The sequence below is a fragment of the Cyprinodon tularosa genome, unplaced genomic scaffold (genome assembly GCF_016077235.1).
Source record: "Cyprinodon tularosa strain WSP-4 unplaced genomic scaffold, ASM1607723v1 ctg10, whole genome shotgun sequence".
Taxonomy (NCBI): Eukaryota; Metazoa; Chordata; class Actinopteri; order Cyprinodontiformes; family Cyprinodontidae; genus Cyprinodon; species Cyprinodon tularosa.
The window spans coordinates 4,075,184-4,099,125 of record NW_024037782.1 but is presented as its reverse complement, the minus strand read 5'-3'; the positions used below and the strand labels follow the sequence as shown (position 1 = coordinate 4,099,125).

Genomic DNA, 23,942 nt, shown 5'->3' with positions numbered 1-23,942 from the left:
TCTCTCCCCCATTCGGGATTTCTGCGTTACATTAACGCACAGTCTACTGTTTGTATATAGCTTCTGTATATATATATATATATATATATATATATATATATATATATATATATATATATATATATATATATATATATATATATATATATATATATATATATATTCTATCTTATTTTGTTATTTTGTTTTGTTTTGTTTTTTGTCTGCACCAACAACACCAAGTCAAATTCCTTGTTTTACATAGCACCATAACAACACCCCCTGTGCTTTAGACCCTCACATTTGCTTAGGAAAACTCCCCAAAACAGTTTTCCATGGGAAAAGGAGAGGTATCTTTTACCCATGACAGGCAGGAGTGCAATAACTAATGTATTCACACAAAACAGATTGTAAGGCAGAATATGGATGTATATATATAAGGTGATCTGATTTGACTTGCAAAGCTAGTGAAAGTTCCGTTTGGAGAGGGAGCATAATGTTATCTTTTTGTTTTTTAACTAATTTTAAAATACATTAATATAGGATGTTTACAAGAGAGTTGAAAGAGTAAAGAGGGGTAAAATATGATAGTTTCTTGGCCAAAATGGGGAGACTAGACAATTAACCACAAACTGCAGTGTATCTAGAAGGGCTGTCTTGGGATTTTACCTCCAGCTCAGGTCTCTCTCTTACAGCAGCTGCTTGTATCTCTCGCTCCCATGCATCGTCTGCACGGGGCATGCTTCTCTGATCATTTACTGTGATCCTTCCATCTCCTGCTAATTGCCTCTGCAGTTAGCTTCTATAGTTAACTTCTCTCAGCCAAACACTGCATGAAAAGTGGGATTTTCGTCAATATACGGCACTGTAGATTGTCGTGGAACTTCAGGTTAGCGGCAGTTTACGGCAATTTGCAGGCTTCGTCGAAAACTCCCGTAAATTGTCAGAAATTGACGTGGAATTTCTTAGGCAGTGTTCCCCCATGCCTCCCCCCATGGAATTCTAGGGGAGGCTTTAACATGTAAATGAACATGCTGTGAGCTATACAAATGCAAACCAGGGTTGCAGGGGGGGGGGGTTACCCCAAGTGACATCTTTCTAAAAGGTAAGAAAATCTCTGATACAAAGAGATCAGGCTCAGTATAGCCTCTTACATTTTAGCTTGAATTGATTTATTTAATTAAAGTATAGAGACCAAAACAGATCTTTAGCTGACAGAGCAATACATTTAGAGCAGTAATTATTAAAAAAAAAATTTGCATTTAAGATAAAAAATAAAATGTTGTCTGTCAATATGCTCAATTCACAATTCCTTAAGTGGAAAAGTTTCAAGAAATGATTCTGAGATGATTCACTTTATAACATGGCGCATTATCCTGTTGGAAGTAGCCATCAGAAGATTGGTACACTGTGGTCATAAGGACATAGGTCAGCATGCTAAATTGGTATTAAGTGGCCCAAAGTGTGGCAATAAATATCCCCCAAATAGATGGTAGAAATAGATCAGGCTCAGTATAGCCTAATTATAGACTCTTACATTTTAGCTTGAATTGATTTATTTAATTAAAGTACGCTAGATTACTGTGTATGCAAATGTTATGTAAAAAAATACACAAAATAATTTATTTCAAAAATTAGTTTTAATCAGAATCAGTTGGCTGTAATGGCGGTTGGCAAACAATTTTTTTTTTTTTAGATTTCCACTTTTTTTTTTTTATTGAATATATAAGAAAACAATAACAATCTCAAATAACAAGTCAATAACAAATATTTCAATACAAGAAGAAATATCACAACTCCTGCTTTTGAAAAATACAATTAAATGCACAGGCTGGAACAAAGTATAAAATAAAATAAAATAAATAAAAATAAATAAAATAATAATAGTAGTTAAAGTAAATTAATCAGTGGGGACTACCAACTGAAATTCTTCAATTAACTCAAACAATTTAATTGCATTTAAATTCTGCATCTTTCTCAGACATCTTTTGAAAAGGGAAAGTTCATTTTTGAGAGCAGAGATTGAGAGGGAGCATTTTGCATAGCGACATTTATGGATATAATACTTTGTTACAATTATTAGAATATTGATTAAAAATTCCAATTTTTTTTTTTCTTTAATGGATAAACCGAATTGAATGTTTTGCCAGGAAATAAAATCTAAATTTATTGTTTTAGAAGACAGAAAGGTTCGAAGTTGATCCCATAAGTTTAATACTTCTTTACATTCATAAAAAAGATGTTTAGTTGTTTCCAATTGAGTTGTACAAAAGCCACAATTCTCAACATTAAACTTAAATCTGTCTCTTAAAAACTCATTTGAAGGATATATGTTATTTATTATTTTAAATTGTAATTCTTTATATTTAGGAGGAATTGGGAATTTCAAATAATTTGTCCTAATTTTGACTATCATAGATTTCTTAAAATTTTGTAAGAGAGCTGTGCTTTTTGTTCTTCCTGGGTACATATTATTTATAGAATATTGATTCAAAAACTTGTTGCATTTATTATCTCTAATGTCCACCTGCTCAAATTCAATCTTATGGAGTCTAGGAATAAAGGAATTAGGTAAACTGTTTTTAATAGAATGAATGAGGACATCAGGGATACTACGTAAAACTTTCTTATAAATTCTTAGTGAACAATCGTTTCTAAACTTCCTGTTAAAATCCTCCAAACTTAGAAAATCACCATTACCATTTGGCAAACAATTTATAGGTGCATTACCGCCACCTTCCAGAATGGAGCGACGCGAGCTCTTCTCGCGAGTCCTTCCGTATAACAATGACGTCGTATGTGATTGGAGGAGCCTGATGAGCCTTCGGCCCCATCGTCCAATCACGTGTGAACTTTTGTGCACTACGACTACTCGCGAGACCAGCATATAAGCAGACATGTTTGTGTTACTATACTCAGAAGAACTTCATCTCCAGTTACCGTGTTTGTATTTTGTTGTTACGTGAACAATGGCTGCACAACGTCTCGCGTTCAACTCGCCTCCAACTGCTCTTAGTCCACAACTTTCGGCCAGCCCGCAGACTGACGAGAAGAAACTGCTGATTGCTATCAGCGGACTGTCTCATAAGCTTACCCAGCATACCGCCGACATGAATGAGCGGCTCACTCAGCTGGAGTATTCGATGCACTACAGGTTGCAGTCCATAGAGGACAAGATGGCGGCTCTGCAGTCGAGCAACTTTGCGGGATATACGAACTCGAGGAAGAGAAGACGGGTGCACAACGCCACGCTAGCGGTAAATATATGTTCGATTACTGGTAGCTATGCTAAAAGCAGCCTAGCTTAGCTAGGCAAGCTAAAGACAACCTAGCCTAGCTAGGTAAGCTAAAAGCAGCCTAGCCTAAAGCTTTATTAAAGTGTATTTTTTGTGATTCACAGGAAGCAGTACGCCGTCTTCACAACTCGGAGACTAATTGCAGGCGCTATGAACCGGAGCAGGGGTAAGATTTTAAGAATATGCTTTCATTCTGCGGTAAAAGGACATGTATACGGATAAATACCGACCATAGCTGTACTTTTTTTTTTCACAGACTACTGTCGCCTCACAATGAGGCGGTGACCTATTTGCTCGGAGCCATCTCGGCAAGTCCAGATTTGCACGATGTTGATAAAGACGACATTGTGTGTAAGTGACTTGTTTTAATGTTTTCTCCTTCCTTGTTACTGTGACTTGCGTTTGATTTTTTTTTTATTCATACCACTCTCATTTAATTGTTTTCCAGCTGCCTGTAAGACGTATTTTCAGACGGTACGCAGGAGCTTCAGATACACGCAGCCAGCCAACACGCTGCGTGCGGAGGCTGCCAGGCAATCTGCTCGGAGTCGGGCAAGAAGAAAGAGGGTAAGACTTTATTTGGTGACTATTTTTCAGGTGCATTGATAGATGTGTTGTGTCCATATGCAGTGCGCTGATTCATTGTTTTTTTTTCAGCTGCTGAAAGCGAGGCAGAGTGTGCTAGCAGATGAGGAAGTGGAACTCTGGAAGTCTGCCACCGTCGACCTCATGTCCGACATAGAAGATGGCGTCGTCGGCGTGTCTCTGGATGGATTGTACGGTCGCCGCCATTTCGTAGGCCGGATCTCACTAAACTATGTGTTAAGCTGCAGTCCCGGTTAGAAGCGATGCCGAAGTACAGGGCCGCGCACAGTAGGCGTCTGCACATCGGACCTGCCTCGGAGGCAATGCTGCCTGTTACCTCCAACCCAGAGGAAGCAAACGGACCGTTCACGGACTTTTAATTTTTAGAAACGCATGTGTTTGGATACGCGTTGTATATAGTTGTGTGTTTGTGTGTGTGTGTTTCAATAAAGCTCTTTCTTTGCATAAACAGCTTCCTGGCAAATGTTCATTTCCTGTATAAATTCATTCATGTCCTTGATGGTAGCATAATAATTGTGTAGTAGTGTAGGATAACATAAATACACACCATATGAATGAATAAATATATATATATATGAATAAATATATATATGTAAATATATATATATGCCAACCAATCATGAGCGACTTTACTTGTTTAAAAAGAAGTGGTTCCGTCCAATACTCAGTAAGAAAATTAAAGCCTGGCGTGGCCACGTGTGGTTTTGCTGCCAATCACGAGCGATTTCACTTGTTTGAGAATAGTGGTTTCAGCCAATACTGAGAAGGTTATTCAAGCCAGACCTGGCCAGCCGCGCTGGTTTGCTGCATTCATATGCTAATTAGGGCCATTAGTACAGCTGATCGCTCTCCACATACGTCAGAGTCCGTTTCCGACAATTTGTGGCACGACAAACGCGGACAAGCACGGGTTGCAAATTGTCGGAAACTGACGAAAATCAGGCAGATCTGCGGGAGTTTACGGGGACGAAAATCTCACTTTTCATGCAGTGCCCCAGATTAAAAATTATCGGTCAGGGATTAGGAAAACTGGCATAATCGTATGCCATGCGCACAGTGTAAATATGACTATCATATGGCAGTCTTCTGTACAGTGATGCAGGTCATACATTAAAAAATGTTCATTAAATTTCTTCCTCTTAGACATTGGAGAGGTGCATTTAAATGTTATAGAGCTAAACATGTTAAATTGGTGACCTGTTATGTTATTATTATTGTCTTGTTGCTGCATTTATTTTGTCAGGGAAAATAAATCCTGAGTCAGTTAAAAGTCAGGGAATTCTGAAATGATGTAAAACTGTGGAAATCCTGAATAAAAAAACTATGTATATTGATTCTCTAGAAAAGTCACATTATATTATTAGTATTATCTTGTATAAACATACCGTGACTCTAAAATAAAAGTTATTCATTTGTGACATTGACTTCTGTCTTGGGATTTATCTTAAGTTTTTAACCTGTCAAGTTTTTTTTAAAGATTTTTAACATTACAATTTATATTTTTCCAAGCACACAACAGTTTAAAGCAAAGTTTAGTTTGAAAAGAATGTGCAGGAAGGATTGAAAAGCATGTTAACACGGTAATGTAGGCTGGAGTTCATTATCTGACGCATGCATATACACACCAGGAAACTGGAAACTTAAAAAATACTGAATTACAAAAAACATTTAAAAAAACAAACATGTTTCATTGATATATATACAAAAATGAATATTAGGAACTATATTTATCAAACATTATACTGGGCAAGTAAAAATTGTTTCTGGGCAAATGAAGTGTGAAAGTCACTTGCCCAAAGGGCAACTGGTAAAAATCCTTAAAGTCAACCCCTGCTTTGTTTATACATGTTTTTATTTTATCTGTAAGGTTTTGTTTTAATTAGTGTTCCTGCATTTTTCAGAATCAGAATCAGAAATACTTTAATAATACCAGAGGGAAATTACTTTTGTTACACGCTCCATTTACAAAATCAACCCCTGAGTAGTATTGCATATTTGAAACCTCCTCATTTATCCATCTACAGACATAAATGAAAAGTTGTAGTCTTAATTAGAAATATTCTAACATTCTTTTTGATGTGCCCTTTAAATTTTAAATATTCAATTACTTGCTTAATCATTTTCCATTACTGTAAAATACAAATATTTTGACGAGTCTACGGAAACCGCGGCAGACCAAACCAGATGAAAGTGCGCATTCAGCTCGGCAAAGAACTCATGCTCTTCCTCAACACTGAAGTCCTCAGACATTTTTCTTTCGTTGTTTCTTTCTTTGCACAGGTAAACAGCACATTTCTTCTTCTACGCTTGCATTATCGGCAGAGCAGACGCTGAATGCGCACTTTCATCTGGTTTGGTCTGCCGCGGTTTCCGTAGGCTCGTGAACGCACTTTTAGGAAATCCTATACACTACTGTTTATGCTCTAAAAACATTCTAAATGACTTCGTTTCGAGTAAATTATGGACGCTACCCACTCAGGACACTTGGAATACATTGGACGAGCAGTATGGAGGAATATTGACACGTTTTTTTTGTGGACTTTTATGGACCTTTCTGCCTCGGGCGCTATAGACCTCCATTATTTGAATGTCAGCAGACAGTAAAAAGCCTCCCAGATCTCCAGATGCATTTGAGATATCAAAAAAGTACTCCAGAGTGTTGTTCAGCATGGGGGTGAGTAGAAAATGAAGGCTAATCATGTTTTGGGTGTACTATTCCTTTAACCATAGAGATTAAAAATTTCCCTGTGATTCAAATTATAAATTGTATTTGGAATGAAAATGAGGGAACTAGGGGTGCTAAAAACACATCCTCCAAAGACAGATATTTACATGGGAATGTGGCATATAATGAATTGACATATTACTGATTTGGCTGGATTTTATTCAGCTTTACTTCTATAAAATACAGGATCTTCTTTGCTTTATCTTTGCCACAAGATTTAAACTTTAAAAGCCTTGCCCTCATAATTTGCAAGTTAAATTATTTATAAAGTGAATCTAAACGCTGCTTAAGGTAATTCAAATGAAATTAAAAGTAAAACAAATAGCCAACCTTATCACTGTCTGTAACCTACTAACAAGGTAAGGAAAGCATCAGATGAGCTACCTGGGAAACTAACGGTACGTTTCCCCACTTTAAAACGAAACAAACATGGTTTTTGCTCACCCTGCTGATGAGTCCTCTTCAAACTCCCCATCAAAGGGCCCCCAAACTTTTTTTTCCTTTTCAGGTGCTCAGTCATAACATTGGTGCTTCCGTGCCATTTTAACGGGTTTTTTTTTTGCAAAATTTTACATTTTTAACGATTTTTTTTTTCGTTTTAAAACAAAGCCCCAAAACTTTAGAGGACTTTCCCTCGAACTGTGTTTGCGGAAACCGGTCATTAGAACATTTGGGAACGTTATTCCCCCTTTTGAAAACACCCTTTTGGGCTCACCTGGGGCCTGGCTGGGCTCGGGCCGTATTTTTTTTTTTTCCCTATTTCAGCAAGGGGAAATAATGCCCCCGACGGGGGCCCGGATAAACCGCTTTAATTTTTTTTCCCCTCAATGCATTTTTTTGAGTAGGCTGACACAGTCTTTAAAAAACCCTCACCCAAAATTTAATATTTTATCAAAATTTTTGCTGCAGCCTTAAAGATTTTCCCAGTCAGAGCTTTTAAAAGGGCGATCGGGAGTGTCCTCCATGGCCCCTCCTACCACCTTTTTTAGTGCGGGATCGGGGCCCCTTCGCCTGATCCCTCGCATCTTTGGGCCAACACTAATTTTTATCCCATCATCCATTTTAAAAATTTTTTAAATAGATGCCAAAATTTTCAACTAATTTATATCGCTTTTAAAATTTAAAGCATAAAATGAAGTTGCTTTTTTTTGTTTGTTTTTTTCCAGGTTCTTTTAAACAGACTAGAAAAGGGGGAACACATGTTAAGTAAAATTTTTTGATTTAAATTATTTTGATTTTCAAATTTTTTTTTTTTTTTTTTAGGTGGGAAAAACGGGTACCCAGGGAAAACCCACACAGGGAAAAGGGATGGGGCAAAACTTAAATACACAAATTTTTTACACATCACCATCAAAAATTTTTTAAAAATAGTTTGGCCAAAATTTTTCAACAAAATTTATTATCGCTTTTTAAAAAAAGAAATTTTTTTATGTTTGTTTTTTTCCAGTATCTTTCATACGACTAAAAAAGGGGGGAACACATTGGTTCAAAACATTTTAGATTTAAATTTTTTTGTTTTTTTTTTTTTTTTTTTTTTTAGGGGAAAAAAACGGGGTACCCGGGGAAAACCCCACAAAATGGACAAAGATGGGGCAAAATTTTAAATATAAATTTTAAAAGGGTTTTAAAGGTAAAAGGAAAAAAGAGAAAAAAGGGGTGATGGGAATGAAGGGAAGGAGGAAGGGGGGGTTAAGGGAGTAAGAGATTAGGGAGGAAAGGGATTAGGATTTTTAAAGGGAAAAGGGAAGAAAAAGAAAAAGGGAGAAGGGTTATGGTTTTAAGTTAATCCATTAACCCCTTTTTAAATTTTTTCCAGAAGGGTTGCTTTTTTGGGGAACGAAGGCCCAACAGTTTAAAGGTTTTTAGAAAAATTTCCTTATTTTTCTTCCAAAAATTATTTTTGGTTTTTTTAAATTTAACTACCGTGAGGGGTCACAAAACTTGTTAAAGGTTTTGATATCTTATTGGACGATCGGTTTTTTTATATTCTTTTAAGAGGGGGGCTCCTTTGAATCGCATTGGTTGTTTAATTTCCACACATCTGGAACTGGTTTGGGGATGCTTGTTTTTTGGGGCAAACCCTAACTGGTTACATTTCTCTTTTCTTTGCCGAAAGAAACCCATCTTTGGGGAGTCATTGAAAGCCCCGAAGGGGGTTTTTGAGCAGAGTTTTGGGGTGTCACCGTACTGGGTTCCCGAGCATTAATTTTGGGCCAAAAGGGATGGGTAGCTTTGAGGAGGGGGGGACCCGCTGGACCAAAATTTTATGAGGTCCTTGGTAAAAGTGCACGGGCAAACTTTTTGGATTTCCCCGGCTTAGCAGGGAAAAAAATTATCTTTTGGGGGAAATCGTAGTTTTTTCCCGAAGTGACACTGTAAAAAATTTTTTAGAAAAGGAGCTTTGAGCTTCAGATTTTGGGTTTGGAAAATTTATCAAAAATTTGGGTAGGGAAATTTCCCTTTTTATGTAATGAAAAAAGGTTTCCCCCCCCTTTTTGGCCCCTCAAAATGTGTAATATCTCATGGCCTTTTGTAAAAGGCCCCCATGACAAAAGAACTGTTTTCTGTTAAAGTCCGACAAGTGGTTCATTTTAATAAAGCTGTGTTCAAGTGCGGGCTGCCCGATGTAATACTTTCCTTGCGGGGAAAAAACTAGCATTTGTTTTAGAAGGCGATGAAAATTTTGTAAATCCTCCCTTTCCAAAAGGGGTCCCCTTTTGGGGTTTGGGGGGCGGGTTTTCATTAGGTCATCCAAAGGGAATTTTTGCTTCAAAAAGTACATAAACCCCCCGGGAAATCGTTGTCCAACAAAGCAGAGGAACAAGTTAAAACCCCACAAAGTGGTTTTTAAAACCCCAAAATTTTAACAATTGCTGGGCCCAAAGTTTTTTCCATTCCGTCATACCCCAACAGGTGTTCTCCAATTTGAGAAAGATCAAATGAGGGCAGACACCCCCATATCCACACGGGATCTGGGTTTTTTGACATAATTTTTCCCCAGGAGGGATGTACAAACAGAGAAATTAAAAACCTAATTTTTCCATTTTTTTAAACTATCTCCTTTATGAAAACCCAAAATCGATTAATTTTACTTTAAGTGACGAGGGTCTACCAGCATTAGTTGTCCCGGCTTGAGATCCTATGCGCCATTCCATTTCAATTTTAGAAAGTTTAAAGCCACCAAAAACCGTTTTTCAATAAAATCAAAATCACTCAAATGCAATCCAAACCAAACCCCCAAAATGTTCGTAAAACGTCTAAATCGATATCCAAACTTTTTTTAAAAAACCAAAGGGTTTGGGTTTTTTTTTAATAAAATCTTCATAAAACTTGACTATTTGTAGGGGGTTTTCAAACCAAGACTTTGATTTTCTTTAAAAAACCTTTTTTTTCCCAGTTTTTTTCGATTTTTGCAGAAAAATGTTGCTCCTTTTTATTGCAACAATCTCTCCGGTTTCTTGGTTTATTACCTTCAAAAATTTTTGCTGTTCCTCCTTCACCCAGATTTGCCACGACGCAGTATTTGCTTATATCTGTTTCCAAAACAAAAGGATTCTCCAAGAATACTTTTTCACACAATCTCCCACAATCAGTTGGCTGTGTACCACCAGCAGTCAAGAAGGTCATTGAATAATCTTGTAGATCAGAGGTTTTAGAGTAGAGTTGGGGTGTCACAGTAGCGGGTTCTGGGCATAAGTCGGACCAAAGGTATGAGTATTTTTGCGGAGAGCCGTTTTCGCTGGACCAATTTGCCTTAAAAAATGTGTAATATCTCATGGCCTCGTAGGCCTCATGAGCATAAGCACTGTTGCTGTTAAAGTCCGACAGGTGGTTCATTTTAATAAAGCTGTGCTCAAGTGCGGCTGCTGATGTAATACGCTCCCGTGGTGTAGTAACTAACATTTTTTTTAGAAGGTCGATAAAACTTAGTAAATCCCCCCCCATTCAATGGGGGCTTGTGTTTTGGGGGTCGGATTTTCATCAGGGCATTTCAAAAATTTAGCTTCAACCCCGGGAACAAAATCCCTGGGAAAAAAGTTTTTCACCAAGGGGGAGGGGGGAACAAGTATAACCCCAAATGGGGGGGTTCCCCCAACATTTTAACAAAATTTCTGCCAATGTTTCTTCCCTGCCGTCATACTCCCAACAGGTTTTCTCCAATGTAGGGGGGAAAAAAAACCAAAGTGAGGGCTAAGCACCAAATAAACCACACCCTTTCCCTTTTTGGGTTTATTAAACATAATTTCCTCTGGAGGGGGGGTGTACAGCAGGGGGATTACACCTAATATTTTTCCCTTTTTAACTATCTCCTGAAAAAAAATTAAACCCCACATCGATTAAATATTTACTTTAAGTGACGAGCCCGGGCCTTTCCACATTATGTTTTAGGCCCTTTAGATCTCTATGCGCCCTTCTTTCTATGTAAAAAATTTAAAGCTACCAAAACCGTTGAGCAATAACTCGAAAAAATCAAACCAAAAGTAGTCCCCCCACCTACAATATGTTCTGTTAAAAAAATGCCCAAATCCCCATATCCAGCTTTTTTAAAAAACCAGGTATTGTTTTTCTTTGTAGTTTTAAAAACTTCACCACGGTTTTTTTCCCCTAATTTCCCCGTTTTTTTTTTTTGGGTGTGTAAACCCCCAGCAGGGCAAAAAGGGCATTTAATAATCTTGTAACCCCAAGGGTTTTAAAAGTAAAATTTTTTTGGGGGTCACAGAAATGGGTTTTTGAGCATAATTCGGGACCCGGGAAAGGGATGGGGTTTTCCTTTTAGGGGAGCTGTTTCCCTTTTTTTCCTTTTTCCCCTTTTTTTCCAATTTGGGGTAGGTTTTTTTCCTTTTTGATAAAAAGTGCAACGGGGGCAAACTTTTTCTTTTGGGATTTCTGCCCGGTTCCCCTTTGCCCAAAGGAAAGAAATTATCCCCTTGGGTGAAAAAAGGGTTTTTTATTGCCCTGGGGGAAGAGACAAAATGGGTTTTTTAAATTTTTGTTCGGAAAAAGAGGAAAGGGGGGGGGGTTTGGAGCTTAAGGGGGTTGGGGTTTGGGGGGGAAATTCCCTTTTAAAAATTTGGAATAGAAATTTTCCCTTTTGGGGTGTAATTTATGTGGTCCCAACCCCTTTTTGCCGGGCAAAAAATTTTGAAAAATTTTCATGGCCTCGTAGGCCTCATAAACATAAAAAAACTGTTTCTTTTAAAGTCCGACAAGTTTGGTTTTATTGTAATAAACTGTGTTCAAGGCGGCCCGCTATGTAAAACGGTTTTCCCCGCGGGGTAGTAACAACATTTGTTTTTTGAAGGTCGATAAACTTAGAAATCCTCCCCTTTTAATGGGGTCTTGTTTGGGGGGGTCGGTTTTCATCAGGTCCCTCCAAAGAATTTAGCTTCAACACGGGATCATAATCCCTGAAATCGTTGTCACAAGCAGAGGAACAAGTATAACTACAATGTGGTTCACCCAACATTTTAACAATTGCTGCCAATGTTTCTTCCATGCCGTCATACTCGAACAGGTGTTCTCCAATGAAAAAATTTTTTTGCTGTTCCTCCTTCACCCAGAAGAATACTTTTTCACACAATCTCCCACAATCAGTTGGCTGTGTACCACCAGCAGTCAAGAAGGTCATTGAATAATCTTGTAGATCAGAGGTTTTAGAGTAGAGTTGGGGTGTCACAGTACTGGGTTCTGAGCATAATTCGGACCAAAGGTATGGGTATCTTTGAGGAGAAGGGATCCCGCAGGAGTTATTCTCCCAGTCCATATCGTCTTTGTAAATATTTGACAGCATTTCGAAGACTTAAAATGAATCTCTAAAATCTTTTCCAAAAATTTTTTTTTCGTGTGTGGTGAACTAGCTCTCGATCAAACTGCTCTGAAACATAAACTGGCTTATGACTGGGCTGTGTTCTATGTATGATATGTTATGACATCATAATGCCCGCCCACTTAGAATGCTGAACATTCTGCATGGGCGGAGTCAAAACAGACGGTGGGGGGGCTGGCAGCTGCAGCATGGGTGAAAGTATTCCGAAATTTTCCGTTTCCAGACCAACTTTGCTCTTCCAGCTGTGCTTGTGCAGAAATGCATCATTGCTCTCGCTTAGCTCCAACTTTGGCCTTCCTCTGCACACTGATGCTTCTCATTTGTCGTGCCAAACAGTGATGTTCTGCCAAAAAGTGAATGGCTAAAGGGCTGGTAAAATAATAAAATAGGATTTACTTTTATTGTCATTACACTGTCACAAGTACAAAGCAATGAAATGTAAACCAAGTGAAACTAAAACTTTCCACGTTAGGAGTTCTGGGTAGAGCATATTAAAATAGTAGAGCAGGCTTAAAAAAAATCTAAAAAACATAAACATAATATTTATATATTTTTTTGCAACTTTGGTATAATTACTGCTCTAAGTGGGTAGCTCTGTCAGCTAAAGGAAGGATTCATAGTCTCTACACTGCATTTAATGATTAATTGATTACTAAATTAGTTAACGATTATTTCAATAATCAATCACGATTAATCTGATGAATTGTTTCAGCCCTAAATTAAAGCTTATTTTTCTTTATTGTTCATGCCACATTTAAACTTCTTGGATTTTTTTTTTATTTTTATTCAGAGGTATTATCTGAGCGTCAGATTAGTACCAAACAGTTTTCCGATCAATTTTTATTTTGTGCAATATTGCCAATTTAATAATAGGCGCAATAAAAATCTGCTTCGAGCTTCAGGTCTCTCTGTATTAACAGCTAGTTTCAGGTTTTATTGTCCATTTAAATGCCAGTTTTAGTCATTGTGGTCTGTTGGTTTACAGAAAAAGTACAAAAAGGTGTACATTTAACATTCCACCCATGTGAATATAGTGGATAAATCTCCTGAGGTCACACATTTTTAATTTTTTACATATTATGTCAAAGTTTGAATAAATGGCAGAAGATGCCTTGGATTAGATTGTGTCTTCATATGTTAACAACAGCCTATCATCTTTAAGCTAAATGAAGAGGCTCTGCTCTCTTTAGTGCTGCAGCGTTTGGTGTCATCCACTGCATGAAAAGTGGGATTTTCGTCAATATGCGGCACTGTAGATTGTCGTGGAACTTCAGGTTAGCGGCAGTTTACGACAATTTGCAGGCTTCGCCGAAAACTCCCGTAAATTGTCAGAAATTGACGTGGACTCTCTTAGGCAGTGTTCCCCCCATGCCTCCCCCCCATGGAATTCTAGGGGAGGCTTTAACATGTAAATGAACATGCTGTGAGCTATACAAATGCAAACCAGGGTTGCAGGGGGGGTTTTACTAGGTAAGAATACAAAGAGATCAGGCTCAGTATAGCCTCTTACATTTTAGCTTGAATTGATTTATTTAATTAAAGTATAGAGACCAAAACAGATCTTTAGCTGACAGAGCAATACATTTAGAGCAGAAATTATAAAAAAAAAATTGCATTTAAAGGTACACTATAGCCCTGGTGCTGTGTCTCTGGTGGATTAGAGCTGACTTTTCATCATATTTGCTCTACTATATTGGTAGAAGGTTTTCTTGGTATTAATTAATCATATCAAACATTAACCACATGTAAAATTTACTGATAACACAGTCTGTAGTTGATAAGCAAATGTTTACCCCTCCTAATTGAGAATACAGCCCGAAAGGCATAAAAGTTTGGCATGCATTTAAAAAAGGAGTATTTCTGGCAGGTAATACAATGAAAGAAAAATAAGTAAATATGTATGTTATTAGGATTCTGTGATGTATTGAGATGAGCTCTTGCTGAAATATTACCCTGGGGCCTCTGGTAACACTAATGCTTAAGAAAGCAAGTTTACTATCACAATTTCAACTACTACTACTACTTTCAACTGACTTCTACTATAATAGGCTGAGAGCCACTATAAAACATTCCCACTGTGGCATAAAACAAAACAAAATCAGAAATCACACATTTCCAATGTTTTTATATATATTAAATCAATATATATAAAAAGAAGAAACATTTAGAATGAGGAAACATTTATTGTAAGTAATAAAAAATCCTGTTAATGGACACGTTCTGGAATTTCCTATGGTGATGACACAGCTATAAATCTATTTAAATTGCCACTGCTTTCCTGACACAGTTGTAAGAGGTGATAAAGTCTTATCTCCCACTATGGCCTTGATGCAATACCCAGTTGTTTAACTTGTACATTCACAAGTTGCAAAATCCATCCACTTCAGATTTCTACTAAGGAAATGTGGCAGGTGTGGGTGGACATAGACATTATATACGTAGACGCCTCATGGGACGCTGGCCGACTTGCCTAGAAGGCCGTCAACTTGGTTCGGACCGCAGTTCAGACAGCTGCAGTCAGAATGAATAGGAGGTGCCTTAGATCTCATTTTAGTTACATGAAAGAAGTCAGAGATAATATTACAATAATCTCTTACATGTCACAACCCCTTAAAAAACCAAAACAAGTTTTGAAATTATCTTTCAGTTAGATTTCACATATTTATTCAGATAAAAAACGATTTAAACTGAACTTAAATTGGATGAGATAAATGCAAAGTTATATATTTTGCTTTTAAATATGACAAACACAAAGTTTTATATTAATATAAGGATCATGTTTTACAAATATTATATATTTTAGTAGTATATTATTATTCAGTACTTTTAAAGATTTGATGAGTATTATGATCTATAGAGAACAATTTGTTGTAAAGTGATTTACAAAAGAGAGTAAAGGTTTTTGTTTTTTTTCCTGATCAAAAATAACACAGAGATTTTTTACTTTATTATCTGAAATCAGTTTAATCTCAAATGAATAATATACACTATATTGCCAAAAGTATTTGCTCACCTGCCTTGACTCACATATGAGCTTAAGTGGCATCCCGTTCCTAATCCATAGGGTTCAATATGACGTCGGTCCACCCTTTGCAGCTAGAACAGCTTCAACTCTTCTGGGAAGGCTGTCCACAAGGTTTAGGAGTGTGTTTATGGGAATTTTTGACCATTCTTCCAGAAGCGCATTTGTGAGGTTGCACACTGATGTTGGACGAGAAGGCCTGGCTCTCAGTCTCCGCTCTAATTCATCCCAAAGGTGTTCTATCGGGTTGAGGTCAGGACTCTGTGCAGGCCAGTCAAGTTCATCCACACCAGACTCTGTCATCCATGTCTTTATGGACCTTGCTTTGTGCACTGGTGCACAGTCATGTTGGAAGAGGAAGGGGCCAGCTCCAAACTGTTCCCACAAAGTTGGGAGCATGGAATTGTCCAAAATGTCTTGGGATGCTGAAGCATTCAGAGTTCCTTTCACTGGAACTAAGGGGCCAAGCCCAGCTCCTGAAAAACAACCCCACACCATAATCCCCCCTCCAACAAACTTTACACTTGGCACAATGCAGTCAGACAAGTACCGTTCTCCTGGCAACCGCCAAACCCAGACCCGTCCATCAGATTGCCAGATGGAGAAGCGCGATTCGTCACTCCAGAGAACGCGTCTCCACTGCTATAGAGTCCAGTGGCGGCGTGCTTTACACCACCGCATCCGACGCTTTGCATTGCACTTGGTGATGTATGGCTTGGATGCAGCTGCTCGACCATGGAAACCCATTCCATGAAGCTCTCTGCGCACTGTTCTTGAGCTAATCTGAAGGCCACATGAAGTTTGGAGGTCTGTAGTGACTGACTCTGCAGAAAGTTGGCGACCTCTTCGCACTATGCGCGTCAGCATCCGCTGACCCCGCTCCGTCAGTTTACGTGGCCTACCACTTCGTGGCTGAGTTGCTGTCGTTCCCAAACACTTCCATTTTCTTATAATACAGCTGACAGTTGACTGTGGAATATTTAGGAGCGAGGAAATTTCACGACTGGATTTGTTGCACAGGTGGCATCCTATCACAGTTCCACGCTGGAATTCACTGAGCTCCTGAGAGCGACCCATTCTTTCACAAATGTTTGTAAAAACAGTCTGCATGCCTAGGTGCTTGAATTTATACACCTGTGGCCATGGAAGTGATTGGAACACCTGATTCCAATAATTTGGATGGGTGAGCAAATACTTTTGGCAATATAGTGTATAATGTCTATGGGGGTGGAGAGCACCCTCACTATAGGAAAATCTAGGGACTGGAGATCTCTGCTGAATGTCTTCCTCCACCTTCCTGTACTGTCTGTTCTTACAAATAAGGAGCACTTAAAAAGCCCTAATCAGTGTCTGTTTCTCTGTACTCTACATTGGTGAGTGGGCAACAGCAATCACACATTGCATCATTGCATTTGCAGGAAGTAATATACTTCCAAACAAACATAAAAAATGCAATAGTTATTGCATTTGTGGGAAACCGCACCTTTTGTTTGGGACAGAGGCTAATCATTTGTGGGAAATGTGTTGCGATTGTAGTATCACTGTATTTGTTAGTGTGTGGGATTTGTCCAATTAGTGAGTCGATGCAATCAGCTGGTTTTCCTTAGGTAGAAAACTTTGAAGCAGATCTGTTGATCTGGTTTAATTGTCTCTGTAAAATGCCTTGAGATGACATGTGCTGTGAATAAGTTCTATATAAAGAAATTGAATTGAACTGGGTATTAGATGTGTTTCCACTGAGGATGATGTAAAGTAAAAGCCAAAAAAACTTTACAGATTCTGAGTCACTGCAGCTCCTGTTCCTTAGTTTGCTCAGTGGCTCGTGACCAAAGTGGGTGTGTTCTGATAGCAGTAAGTGGTTATCACTCACTGTGATCACAGGTGTATGGTGAAATGAAATGGAAGTTAGGTCAAAAATAAGACCAAAGTTCACTTTTTAAGGACGGCCACAGGTATTAAAGGCAGAGGGAAGCATTCGGTTTTTTAAAAACAGTCTGACACGACACCAAGATGCTCAAACTTCTGCTCTTAGCAATTCTTTCAGCCTTTGGTAAGATAATGACAGCACACAATAAAATGTAGTAGTGACTTTTTATCTGGGTTTTATTTACTCAGCTCATAATATTTATCTTTTGACCATCTTATATTATAATAATTATGTAGCAGTCCTTTCTAATAAAGCATTTGTGAATTTGTTTTTGATAGCTCTGGCTGAACTTAAGAAAACCAGTTGGAGTTTGAAGGCTGAGGTCGCTACCCCTAACTCTTGGCCTTGGCAGGTAAGGCATGGTCGACAATAAGAACTGGTTTAAATGCATTCACTGTCACTGAATAAAATAAATATAAATATTTGTAGCCATACTGTACATGCAAATGAGACCTAAATTATGCTATGAAGTAGTTTCCTATCTCAGATTTGCTTTCTCTCCTTAGGTCTCTCTTCAGTACAAACATCTACTTGCGTAAGTTACCGCTGTTAGAAATATCCGTATATTTCTTTTTTTTCACACTCAGATGATGGAGACTCTTCAACAAAACATAGTTTCAGCAACATAAACATGTTGCTTAGTCTAACATAGCAATATGTGTTTACCCTGAATTCATGCTGCATATTGATGGCTCATGTAAATAAGTTGTTCTCAGATTTCACACACGTTCTTTGGGCTGAACTTAATATTTCTGTAAACATCACACAGCTTTATTATTTTCTTTGGAACAATTTTGGCAAAAATGTGTTTGAGACTTGTTTCCAAGGCTAAAAAAGTTTTCACTCATTTTTTAATGCATAGATTTGGGTCTTTTGCCCACTCATTTAGTGACAAACGTTAATCTGTAGGTCCCTTACAGTATGTGGTCGAGGGGTGGAAATGTCCAGCAAATGCATGAATTCACAGATAATTTTTAAATGAGACTAGCAAACACAAAAGTTAGAATAACAAACAAACAAAAAAAACATTTGCAAAGAAAAAATGCTGCTAATGAGAGTTAGACCAGCAAACTCAAAAATTAACTAATCTTTGAGTTTGCTAGTCTATTTTTTTATTTGTTAGTCTTAAATTGTGTTTACAAGTCTATTTTTTTTTTATATTTACAGGAACTTTTGAATTCGCTCTGATTTCATGCATTTATATGCTGTTTGCAGACCTCAACGATGAGGTTGATGACTGCAGTGCTTTCTTTTTTAGATGCCTTTCCTATCCTGTACAATCTATTTATAATTTTTCTATGTATCTGAATGCTTATATTGCTTTTTTGCATTTTCATGGACAAACCTTAATATACACACAGTAAGGTTTATTTTAATACTTCTATTCTATTTTATTCTATTCTATTCTATTCTACTCTAGAAGAATAAATGGGGCCAAACAATTATGTTTGGAAGGTTTACTATTTTACAGACACATTGTCGTGTGTTTTTAATCTTTGAGCATTTTGCTATACATATAAGGATGAAGCTCTCTGCGTGTTTATCTAAACATTTATCAAAAATGTTTAGATAAACAAGAATTTTGCAAAATTACACATCATATGTTCTCTTTTGCTGCACCTGTTTCTGTGCCGGAAGAGCAATGAGAAAGTCTTATTTCAAGGCAAATATGTTTCGTAGTCTAACGTTATCTGAGCGTTAAAATAAGAAATCCTGCTCTTATATTTGAACGACAAACACCTAATTAATGGCAGTAATTTTCTTCAATAGGAGTTCCTATATTCGCTTCTACCACTACTGTGGAGGGAGCCTCATTCAGCGACGTTGGGTCATCTCTTCTGCTAGATGTATTAAGAGGTAAGGTAATGCTAGTGCAAATACCTCCCGAAACTTGATTTGATTGTGTTTTCTGATTTGATAACACTTTACAACAAGTTACACAAAATGCAATTACCTACGAGGGAGCGCCTAGGCATCTAATCAGGAACTAATGGATAGTTATCCAATTCTTACCCGGGGAAACCCAGCCCAGCTTGGATTACAAGACTACTGCTTAGTTAGCTTGGAAATGCACAGTAACTAAGCAGGAACTTATGGATAGTTTCACTTCACTTAAGCGTACACAAAAAAGCATTAGTTAATGGTCAGGTACTTACTGAGTAATAATCACCTAGTCACTACTTGATTTTATTCTTAACTCAATGAACTCCATAAAATAAAAGCTCTGCAATATTTTGGTACTCAGTAAAGTTGTTTTTCATAAGCTGACTTCACAGGCTTAGGGTTTATTCAAAACCATCGCTAGGAATTTCTACTCCAAGGTCTTTTAAGGTCAAGAACCAATAGAACCCTGATAAGTACTGCTTAACTACCCATTAGTTACTGATTAGTTACTCTGTGTTTCCAAGCAAACTAAGCAGTAGTCCTGTAATGAGGCTGAACTGGGTCTGCCCCAGTAAGTATTAGTTAACTACGTATTAGTTCATTACTATTTCTCTACATAGGTACTCTCACGCTACTCTAAGGTGCTCTACTAGTTAATCAAATGTTGTGTATCTTATTGTAAAGTGTTACCTTGGAGTTATCTAAATAATATATGTTTTGGTTGTTTTAAATGTGTGCAGTTTTGTGAAACTTCTCATTTACTCATTTATTGTTATTTATTGATTGTTGATGCAATCAACCGGTTTTCCCTAGATAGAAAACTCTGAATAAATTGTCTGATTTGGTTGAAATGTAAAGTGCTTGAGATGACATGTGTTGTGAAATGGCGCTATATAAATAAGCTGAATTAAATTTATATCTGATTAATCAATTTGTAAAACCTGCAAAGGCATGCTGATTTTCTACCTCTTTTTGGTTTATCTACATGACCTTTTGCAGTGTGTCCTTCGTGAAGTGGCGCGCTGTTCTTGGCGAACATGACCTAGGTGTCAGCAGTGACACGGAACAAATCATCCCTGTTTTCTCTATTTACATTCACCCTGAATGGTCTTCTCTGGTTTCTAAAGGGTAAGATTCAAATTTTCTATTATCTTTTAATATAAAAGAGAATCCTTTGGTAGTAAAAAAAAAATATATAGGGAAGACTGAGAAAAAAACTGAGGAAGCGAAGTGAGGCTGCAGTTCAGGTTGTGAAAGGAATTGGGAGAACCAAAAAAAAGTGTTGCAACCATCCTCAATCTTTTTTTTACATTTTTTATTTTTATTTTTATCTTAATTTAAATGAAACCTTAAGGGCTCTTTAGTTTAATGGCCCCTCCTGTGTTTCAGAAATGATATTGCCTTGGTGAAACTATCATCTGAGGTCACCCTAAACTCTTACGTTCAGCTTGCTTCTCTCCCCTCCCCCGGCCAAATTCTGCCTCACAACAACCCATGCTATATGACCGGATGGGGACGAACGTACGGTAGGTGCAAATCCCTCAAATGTTACACTTCAGCCAGTTCTTCTTCCACAACATTTAATCAATAACATATTCTATCAGTTGAAAAAGGTGAGCTTCTGCCGCTTAAGCAGGCCTTCACTCCAGTGGTGGACTACCAAACCTGCTCCAGCAGGGACTCATGGTGGGGCGTCATAAAACCCATTATGATCTGTGCTGGAAGGAGTGAAATTACCTGCAATGCAGGGATTTATGAAAGAAGAGTGAGTTTGACATTGTTTCAGTATTTTCAGTATTTGCACGTTAACAAAGGTTTACACTACACTGGTGAGTGTATGCATTAACATCAAATGGATTGGTATAAATTTAAGATGTTATAATGTTTTACTTGCAACTGTTATAAGGAGACAGTAGGCAATTTGATCTTCATGCAAGACATGTGCTATGGACAATGTCCAAAGCTTTTGTAGATGTCTATAAAGTACAAGACAAGGCAGAAAAAATCAGAGACATGGTTGATATAGATTAATCTGGGATGGAGAACACTGTATATCTGATCAGCAAGAAGATTTAAAAAATGGCTTATAAAGATCAGCAAAGAGAGAGAGGATGAGCTTGATTATGATGGCAGAGAGTTCATCTGCCAAGTTTGGTGAATAGCATACAGGCCAGAATTGTAATAACTGTAGTCGCTGTAATGTTTATCCTATTCATTGTAGCTAACATAACTGAAATTGAAGGAAGGCCATCAAATATTCATATTTATCAAGGAGTCAGAAAGCCCTCCACTCACTTAAAAAAAAAAAAAAAAACCTGTGTTCTTGAGTAGAAATTCTCCATTGTTAATCTCTTAATAAAGCATAAAGAGCCATTTATCCCGAAACATTTCTGCTGTTCTCTAACAGCCTGATATCTCAAACTTGAATCTAATCATCAGTTCACTTCTGCATATATAACTTTATAATTAGTTTTTTGTAACTATGAATAGGTGTTTAAAGTTGTGTCATATTGCCCTAATGTGATTAAATAATGTGATTAAATAATAATTTCTTTCAGGGTTTTCTTGGTGGCCCTTTGAGTTGTCAGGTTGATGGCAAGTATTATGTTCATGGTAGTCTGAGTGTTTCATCTGGATCTGGATGTGCTAGCAGGGAAAAGCCTCCTATCTTCACTCGTTTGTCTCACTATATGGACTGGATAAATTCGGTTAGTATTTTTTGTTGTTGTTGAAATGTCCTCATCTGCTTTCAAAAGGATGGTGCCTAACCAGTTTTCACTTTTTTTTTTTTACAGACTATGTCTTAGATGTTGCAGCATACAAGACAGAAACCATTTGTGATCAATAATATGTTTCCACTGGAATCTGCTCATCTACCCAGTCTTATTGTAAACAAATAAACTTGATAAAACACTGTCTTTGGAGTTTTTTTGTCTGTATATGTTTGTGTATATATATACTTTATATGCATATTTTTTTCTACCTTTGTTGTGGGATTAAGAAAATTATTCTAGGGCTATAAAAGCATCTCGACCTGGAGAGACGAACACAGAAAAGATGCAGTTACAAAAGTTTTATTTAACAACAATGAAATAAGTTTTTTGCCACAGGGGCAGAAGAATTTGATGCTGTGAATTTACATTCATTTAGATGAGTAAATTAGGAAAAGGATTAGAGTAGTCTTCCACCCTGGGGAATGAGTATCATTACTTTACCTTAGCAATTTTTTCTAGGTTAGGGTTGGGGGTAATTATTACTTTTACTCCATTACATTTCAAAGTATAATATTGTACTTTCTACTGTACTACATTTGGAGGAAGCTACAAGTTACTTGTTCTTTTGGCTCAGCTTAGCTCTGCAACTCACTGTTGCTTTTCTTTCTTGAAATTCAATTTAACATGGAATTCAGCCCTTGGGTCTGAATTTTGACATCACTGTTTTAGATGTTTGCATGGCATTCAAAAAAATGTGAGAAACTCATGGCAGATATTATTTGTAGTTTATAAATGTTATTAAGGTATTAGTTGTTGCCACGTGGCCAAGTTTCTTTTGTAGGCTGGTTTCTCAAATCAGAGCTGGGGTTTCTTTATGGTAATGGATGTAACCTTAATCCTTGATTCCATAGTGAAAATGTGAGGAGAATCAAGACACCCCGTTTTTATTTTATTTTTTGGTTTGTTTTTAAAATTTCTCTGGAAATCATACAGAAATATTTTTGAATATTTAAGTACTTTTAAATATTTAAGTGTTTTCAACAGTGAGTATTTCAAACTTAACTTGAGAAGATTTTTGACAGAGTAACTTTACTTGTAATTGAGTAAGATCTGACTTTGTGTATCAATACGTTTACTCAAATACAACTATTGAGTACTTCGTCCACCACTGGCCTTGACGTTGATTAGCTGAAGCTTGAACTTGCAATGTCAGCAGTTAGTGAGGCTGATTAGGGTCTGCCAGATGGAATTTTTGCTTAAACGTCCTCAGATAAGCATTAAAAAACAGTAAGCAAATCAAAAATAGTTAATCTACAGATGACATTTTCCTGCATGAGTAATCCTGTTTTTATAAGTCAAACAATCAAACTTTATTTAGACAACACTTTTTAAACTATTTGCAGAAGCATTTTACTTGGTGTTCAGTGTGTATATAGGAATATTCCTCAAATGTCAGATTATGTTTTTATGTGAATTAGCTTTGTGGCACAGTAGTTGCAAAAAAAGCAATTTGGCAGAAAGAGCTGTAAACAAAACCTTAGAAGGTATAGCAAAGACTTCTTTTAATGATGTAAAACCCTGTTGATCAACATTGACCACCACCCAAATTACATACATTATCATTCTGAAAGGTTGCAAAAACATATCTGAAATATTATTTGTATAAAAGAAGATTTCTTCTCTATTGATATATAGCCTCTTTGAGCAATTAAATCATTGATATTTAAATTTCAACGTTCTGTCATGTTGATGATTGTTCTGTGTTTTATCAGTCTAATTATGTTTTTTCTGTGTTTTATCAGTATCCTTTCTTCAGTATTTCACCTTGTCGAGGTGAAAATAAAGTAAATTACATTTGCATAAAATAACTACTACTTTAGCTGATCACTGTACCCAAATAGATATATCTAAGAAAGTAATCTTTATTCTGCAAGACTTCTAAACTTCTAGGATTTGTCATCG

General features: G+C 37.1%; 1 protein-coding gene across 1 annotated transcript; it reads left to right on the top strand.

Moving 5' to 3' along the window:
* The first annotated feature begins 17,353 nt into the window (after positions 1-17,353).
* On the top strand, positions 17,354-22,182 carry LOC119797900 (elastase-1-like). Its single transcript, XM_038307196.1, has 9 exons — positions 17,354-17,505; positions 17,661-17,734; positions 17,889-17,917; positions 19,153-19,239; positions 20,266-20,394; positions 20,656-20,792; positions 20,871-21,031; positions 21,825-21,974; positions 22,062-22,182. The coding sequence occupies exons 1-9, from the start codon at positions 17,466-17,468 to the stop codon at positions 22,071-22,073; spliced, it is 819 nt and encodes a 272-aa protein (XP_038163124.1). The 5' UTR covers positions 17,354-17,465; the 3' UTR covers positions 22,074-22,182.
* Positions 22,183-23,942: the final 1,760 nt, after the last annotated feature.